Source organism: Pyrus communis, chromosome 13 (genome assembly GCF_041283825.1).
Source record: "Pyrus communis isolate YQ-2024b chromosome 13, ASM4128382v1, whole genome shotgun sequence".
Taxonomy (NCBI): domain Eukaryota; kingdom Viridiplantae; phylum Streptophyta; class Magnoliopsida; order Rosales; family Rosaceae; genus Pyrus; species Pyrus communis.
The window spans coordinates 529,792-537,600 of record NC_142577.1 but is presented as its reverse complement, the minus strand read 5'-3'; the positions used below and the strand labels follow the sequence as shown (position 1 = coordinate 537,600).

General features: G+C 38.0%; 1 protein-coding gene across 1 annotated transcript; it reads left to right on the top strand.

The window, feature by feature from the left end:
- The first annotated feature begins 3,776 nt into the window (after window positions 1-3,776).
- LOC137737182 (beta-amyrin 28-monooxygenase-like) lies at window positions 3,777-6,676 on the top strand. Its single transcript, XM_068476583.2, has 4 exons — window positions 3,777-4,406; window positions 4,492-4,910; window positions 5,587-5,774; window positions 6,125-6,676. Exons 1-4 carry the CDS (start codon window positions 3,871-3,873, stop codon window positions 6,434-6,436), a joined length of 1,455 nt encoding a protein of 484 aa, XP_068332684.2. The 5' UTR covers window positions 3,777-3,870; the 3' UTR covers window positions 6,437-6,676.
- The last annotated feature ends 1,133 nt before the right edge of the window (window positions 6,677-7,809 follow it).

Below are 7,809 nucleotides of genomic sequence, written 5' to 3'. Positions count from 1 at the left end.
CTCAACCAAAATCCACTAAATTGGTACCAAAATGAAGCTTACAACTAGTAGAACAAAACCTTACCACTTTGGAGCCCTAAAACCAACGGAATCTAGCTGGAAAAGCCCACGATATTCCGGCCAAACCTACAACTCATGATCCCAACATCCAAAACCTTCCAATGAACCACCCCAAGCTTCCTAAGGACCTCACTAAGCTTCCTACAAGCTTCAAATTCCTTGAAAAACAACATTTCACGTGTGCATGAACAGTGACCAAAATCGGGGTTCCATGGTTCGACGTGAAATCGAAGGATTTCCTATCTGAAATGGGTATGGTTGAACTCGTATGAACCTCACGAACACAAAGGTATAGTTCTCTACTTCGATCCGTGACGTTTTTGAGTGCCTTGGTTCTTGTCCGTACGAAAATGTTGAAGAGAAAAAGAGAGAGAGACACGGGACAGGAAAGGTGATGAGGATGAGAGTGTGGGTGTGTGTGTGGTCCAGATGCAGCCAAGCATAACCCCAAAACAACCACACAACGAAACATAACCACTAGGGGCAAAACCGTCATTTCACCCCTACGGTACAAATAATCCGGGACGGGCTGTCACACTAATAGCTCTTATAGAGAAAAACAAACATTTTTTTTTTTTATTGATAGATGGTGATTTTGAAGTTTTAAATCATTGAATTAAGGTATGACTCGATTTATAGATATTTTATTCGTTTGATTTAACCTTTTTTTAGAGTTTAAAAGATGAGTGTTTAGGTTTCAATATTTTTCCATCAAGTCCACATAGTACCCTTTGTTAAACTTGCTGCAACAACAAATTGTTGCAGACACTCTCCCGGTGTCTGTCTACACCAAAACACCCTCCAATACGATTTCTGCTGCTGCTGCTGGTACATGTATGGCTGCTGCTGTCCTGTGTTCACATGCCCTCCAATACGATTTACATTCACCCGTGCATGCATATAATGCATACAACACGAGCCCAAATGTTGAGACCAAATCTGATGGAAATTACCAACTCGCTATTGTTGTTTGAAATACTGTATACATGCAATATTTTACTTAAACGTGAACAAACTCTCTTTTATTCTTCCCCTTGGTGGTTCTGGTTAGCCTACAGGAAATTTAATTAGCGGCTAGCTCAGATCAATGCTTGAAGACACCTATGGGTGTAAAGATAAATTTGCATATTGAATTAGGTTTGTAAAGGTATTTTAGGTAGTAAATTTGGATTTAAAGAGATATTGATAGTTTAGTTAAAAATCAAATGGGTGTAAAAAGTAAATTAAGTGTAGAAAGAGGTTACATGGATTTAATTAAAAATTTTCGGTATATTTTATGGGCGAAAATATTTTTATAGAATTATATGCATGTGTAGGCCGTAGCCCACCAAATTAGAATAATGCTCAGCCAACCACAGTGGACCATTTACCAGAGATTACTTTTGTCTCTTACTAATATAGTAAAAGACCCTAGCATTATCCTTTTATTTTGTCAACCATAATGGACCATTTATCAGCTACCCCTTGTCTCTCATGAGTGAAGTATCTATCTAGCATTTGAAGCTTTCGTAGTGCCTTCCCTCGAATATATTATAATCATTCACCTCTAAAACGAAAACAAATTGAACAAAATAAAATTTAGACCATACACTTCTTTGTCTACCAAATAAAATGACTATTTATTGGTGTGCTATCTTTTTTATTTTGCCAGCATTCAATATGTCCATATACGTAATATCCAAAATCAAGAGCGTAACACAATTCCATGCGAAATTAAGGAACAAATAAATAAAGGAAGACTAAATCATATTATTGTTAACCTATTATAAGGCTTAGCTCACTCTCTATCTCCTCAGTGTAGATAATATCGTTTGTTCAAAAAATTAAAAAAAAATAAAAATTAAGGAAGAGTAATTTGTTAAAATCTCCCCTAAACTTGTAACTCGCTATTAAATTTTTCCTTGAACTTTAATTTTACATGTTGGAAACAAATTTGTGCACCACCGCAAAGGGCGGAAATGCTCGAATCCAAGTGTATGTAAAAGAACAAATAGCCGTGAGCAAGCCAAAGACGGGAGGGGTATATTTGTCAAAGGCTCTCCGACGTTCAAGTTAGGAGTAAGCAATATTAAGACTCAAGTAGTTGGCAAGAAAATAAGTATGCACGAATTGCGTTACTAGAGATGAACCCTAGAAATGTGTACTTACACCAGTCAAGGAAAAGACCTTTTAGGATAGTAGAATCCTTATTAAACCAGAAGAATCCTAGAAGGATATTTAGGAAGTCGATACTGCATTTCCTTAAGATGTAGGTCAATCCTTAGATTGTAAGGACTCCAGGATCAAACTTATGAGGTATGCGTATTTTGATTTGCCTCCGACCCTGGAAATTCATGGTCCCACAAATGCCCCTAAGTTGTATCTAAAATTACTTGTTCCCCTTGAGGATTGATAGGTTATCCAAAGACCATACATTTTGGAGTAAGTCGGAATAAGTACCATTTTGGTTCTTCTTACGGGTGGCATTCTACTGTGATCCTTGGAAACTTCGTGAGTGTTGAGTCGTTTTGTATTCGGGCGCATTATCTCGCTAATTTCAATATCATACTAATGAGGATTGTCTAAGTTAGTGCGCAGAGAACGAGGTTTTGTCCGTTGTTTTCTCCGATTAAATTCAACCGTCGAATTCATTATCTCGAGATGCGACAACCCATATTCAATATTAGATTGATTCTGAAATATCTTCTTTAAATATCTTCAAATCTCTTAGAAAAATAAAATAAATTGACTACCAAAGTTGAGTCAACACCGAATTCAATACAACTCGTCACTCAAGACCCTCTCAAACCCTCTCTTTCTCTTCACTCTCATTGATTTCAATGCAAAGACATACCGCGAAATCAAGTAACCTTCCAAATTACCTTTATGCATTAATGTATAATTTGGAGATTAATTAGAAGAAATCAAGTAAATATAGTTCTGATGGGAGCCATCATGCTCAATGGCAAGCTTAAGCTCCCGAACAACGTCAAGCATGCCTTCACAAACCGGCTTGGCAACTTGCCCAAAGGGCACGGCTTGGGTAGAGAACAAGATTGATGAAGAGGATGAAGATTGTATTGATGACAAGATAGATAAAGAAAATATATGAGGGTCCGGTAGAGACTCCAAAAAGAAGGGTCAAATTCAGTGTTTGTGTTGGCAGCCATTGAAGTGGATGATAAAAGGTCCGAATTTGAATATGAGGTGAGAATCAATGAGTGAGAAAGAACTGAGAAATAGTGCAATTTTGTTTTGAAAATGATGATTTTTCCGCTAAACTAACAGAATCATCGATGAAATGTAGATTACAAGTATACAAGGGAATTCGGCTAATTACTCATAAGGCAAAAGGTTGGTACAGTTATACTCTAAAAGCTCCAAAACATACATGAAACAACAAACCCTAGCATACACACACACACACATATTTATTCTCTTGCTTGTTTGGTGTATAAAAGAAAAATGATAGAAAAACGGATAAAGACATGTTGACATGTTAAATTAGGAACCATGTACACACGCATATACGTGTGCAATTGAGAGTGGACTTGTTCTTGCTCCTTTTGGCACAACAAAATAAAATAATAATAATTGGCAGTGTGACATCACATTCACCATCATGCCCCAATGCCTTTTAGCTAGCTCACCAAAACATAATTCAACAAGTAAGAGCCAGCTTAATTTGACTTTGCTATAGACACACTCTCTCTCTCTCCACCCCATTCGCACATTACACAAAATCTGCCTATATAAACGGCTCACAACACATCCACTTCCATCAAACAAACAAACTCAAGGCACGTTCCTCACTTCTTAACCAACAACAAAATGGAGCACTTCTATCTGACCCTCCTCTTAGGGTTTGTCTCCTTCATCACTCTGTCTCTCTCCGTGCTCTTTTACCGGCACAGAGCTCAGTTCGTCGGCACCAACCTGCCGCCTGGCAAAGTTGGCTACCCAGTGATCGGCGAGACCTACCAGTTCCTAGCCACAGGATGGAAAGGTCACCCGGAGAAATTCATCTTCGACCGTATGACCAAGTACTCCTCCGAAGTGTTCAAGACCTCACTCATGGGCGAGAAGGCCGCCATCTTCTGCGGTGCAGCCTGCAACAAGTTCTTGTTCTCCAACGAGAACAAGCTCGTCACTGCATGGTGGCCCAGCTCCGTCAACAAGGTCTTCCCTTCTTCTTTGGAGACTTCTGCCAAGGAGGAGGCCAAGAAGATGAGAAAGATGCTTCCCAACTTCATGAAGCCCGAGGCTCTCCAGCGATACATCGGCATCATGGATACCGTCGCCCGACGCCACTTCGCTGAGGGCTGGGAAAACAAGAAGGAAGTTGAAGTCTTTCCCCTCGCCAAGAAGTAAGTCCCCGTCTACTATTTTATTATTAGAAAATTGATTCTGATCATATATGGATATCTTATATATCTATGTTTGAACAAACAGCTACACCTTTTGGCTTGCTGCACGGTTGTTTGTGAGCCTGGAGGACTCGGTTGAGATCGCCAAGCTAGGCGATCCGTTCGCAGTTTTGGCCTCGGGAATCATATCGATGCCTCTGGATTTCCCGGGGACTCCGTTTTACAAAGCGATCAAGGCGTCCAACTTCATCAGGGAGGAGCTGGCGAAGATCATCAAGCAGAGGAAGATAGACTTGGCGGAGGGCAAAGCGTCGCCAACGCAAGACATATTGTCTCACATGTTGTTGTTGTGCGACGAGCACGGAAGTCACATGAAGGAACACGATATCGCGGATAAGATTTTGGGGCTGCTGATAGGTGGCCATGACACTGCTAGCGCTACCTGCACTTTTATTGTCAAATATCTTGCTGAGCTTCCTCACATATATGACCAAGTCTACAAGGGTAATTATAGATTAACCCCCTAACCTTATGTAATTAGTTTTTTTTTTTTTTTCCTTTCTGTCTATGGTAAAATTAATGATATAGACATTTCTTATCTAATAAATTAATAATTATTAAGGCCTGCCGGTTAAAATTGAGATCTAGCAGATCAACCCTACACTAAATTGTACATTCACATTCACCAACCTTTGTGTTGTATTTTCTGACGCAATATTTTGTTGTTAGCACATAGGAATCTTGGATAACACCTTACCCTATTACCCGCATGTAAAAAAAATTTATGTAGGTCTCTTTCAGAAATGTAGGACCATTCGTCAATTAATTTATACGAAAAATAAAGAAAAAGGCTTGAAAACTTTGAGTTTTAACTATAAGGACAAAATAAAGGATAAAATAAATAGTACCAGGTTTGACTCTTTTGTATAAAATTGTGGTTTTTCATTAAAATGAACAGTACTGTAGGCTTTTCGTTAAAATTCTCTTAATTTATTTATTGAAAAGTGAAAATTTAATAGACCTGATTGGTCAAATAAGGTTGGTTGGGCTTGTTCCCATCCTGAAATTATCTATTTACCCTCGTTGATTTCAATAATTAATAATAATAGTATATTTGTTCGATTTTATCTGGCGCGGATTACTAACGATGAAAATATCAATTAACTAATATAATGAACAGAGCAAATGGAGGTCCTAAGCTCAAAAGCACCAGGGGAGTTGTTGAACTGGGATGACCTACAGAAGATGAAATACTCATGGAACGTAGCTCAGGAAGTTCTCAGATTGGCTCCACCTCTTCAAGGAGCTTTCAGGGAAGCCATGTCTGACTTTGTCTTCAATGGTTTCACCATTCCAAAAGGCTGGAAGGTATACATTTACAGAAAATGATCCTTGCTGGATCTTTTTCCTATGGATCCTAGGGATCCTGTGATCTCATCCGTTCATCGTACATCGTGCGGTCAGAAATCATTTCAAAATTTAAAATTTAAAAATAAATATGAATAGTACTTAACGAAAACTGACTGCACAATATACAATGAACGGATGAAATTACGAAATCCTTAGGATCCCTAAGAAAAGGATCCAAGCTGGATCCTTTTCCTACATTTACAACATATAACCTTTTTTCCTTTTTTTTTTTTTTTTTTTATTCAATAACTGTTGTTTATTAGATCTGGACTGAAATTTAATATTTAACTTGGTGTGGTGTATTGTAGTTGTATTGGAGTGCAAATTCAACACACAAGAACGAAGCTTACTTCCCGGAACCATTCAAATTCGACCCTACAAGATTCGAAGGAAATGGTCCAGCACCATACACGTTTGTACCCTTCGGAGGAGGTCCTAGGATGTGCCCCGGCAAAGAGTACGCCCGATTGGAAATCCTAGTGTTCATGCACAATTTGGTGAAGAGGTTCAAATGGGAAAAAGTTCTTCCCAACGAGCAGATCGTAGTTGACCCACTGCCCATGCCCGCCAAGGGACTCCCCGTCCGCCTTTTCCCTCACCCTAAGACAGCCACAGCTTAATTATCTAGCTCAGCTTATACTTAAAAGTCAAAAAAAAAAAGCCATCAAACAAGGCTTTATTTCTTGGTTATTGTATTCGTTCTTCGTGTTCGATCTCTGTACGCCCATAGTTTTTTTTACAGCAATCACTTCTACTGTATCAAAATCTAGACTTGTACCTGGCCACTTGATGTTCATGTTTCAAGACAGGAAAATTGTATAATTGAGAAATTAAGAATAAACATAGTATACTGTTTACTAGTTCACTGTGTTGAGGGGACGCAACTTCCTATCTAGAATCAGAGTATGAATTATGTTGGTTCCATATGATTTGTTTACTAGTTTACTTTATTCGAAATTAAAACTGGCTTGACTACTAAACTGTGCTTATTTAAAGGGGAATGATAGGATGACCAAATTTTTAAACTAATTTTTGTAAACCAAATGATGTGGTTATTGATAATTAGATTATTAATAAGTTTCGATTAACATGTTTCGTTCTTATTAGTGACACATCATTTGTTGTCTAAATGTGATTAAAAATTTTGGTCACCCTGACATTATCGTAAAAATAAATTATTTTTCTTGCTAAATACATAAATTTATCCAACACGTCTTCGGATCCCGGACGCTGCGGTTTCATATTTCATCCACGGATAGTCCCCCAAACACTCAATTTGTCAAATCCCCTTCACTTCTTTTGAACATTCACTTTCCAAAGCAATTCAAATCTCAGAACAAGAATCCAATTCTCCCAATGCAATTTTTCCACCCATAGTTTTCCCATTTCAGGAATAATCAAATCCAACGCAACCCCCATTTCAGGAATAATCGAATCCAACGAAATCCAATTCCATTTTGTCCCTTTTGCAGTTTCTTCCCATGACGCCCGCGGAGGCTAAACCAAGGAGGGTGGATATATTTGTCGGTTAGCACGAGGGATCACAATTCACAGGTATAATTTGATTTCCACAAATATCAAAAACATTTTTTTAATAGAAGTGGATGATTAGTGTTTCTCTTTTGTTTAGGTGGGAAAATGATGGGCGTCTTCTTCCTCAAAAAACAATATATATTACTCGTAGTAAAGATATGTGACCAAATACGTTTGATGATGCTGTCATTCGTCGGTTACCAAGAAGGGGTTCTTGATTTACAAGAACAAGGTGTGGTTTATTTATGAAGAACTTGATTTACAAGAACAAGGTGTGGTTTATTTATGAAGAATATTTTCCTGATTGGTTACGATGGTTTTGTAACTGTTTGTCTATGTCTTTCTAGAATGGTTGCAGTGGATCTGTCAATTGTTTTATTCTTTGATAGTATATGTCTCAATAAATGTTTGCTACTATTTTCTCAATTTTCTATTTTTCTACTGAATATCTTCTCCTTCA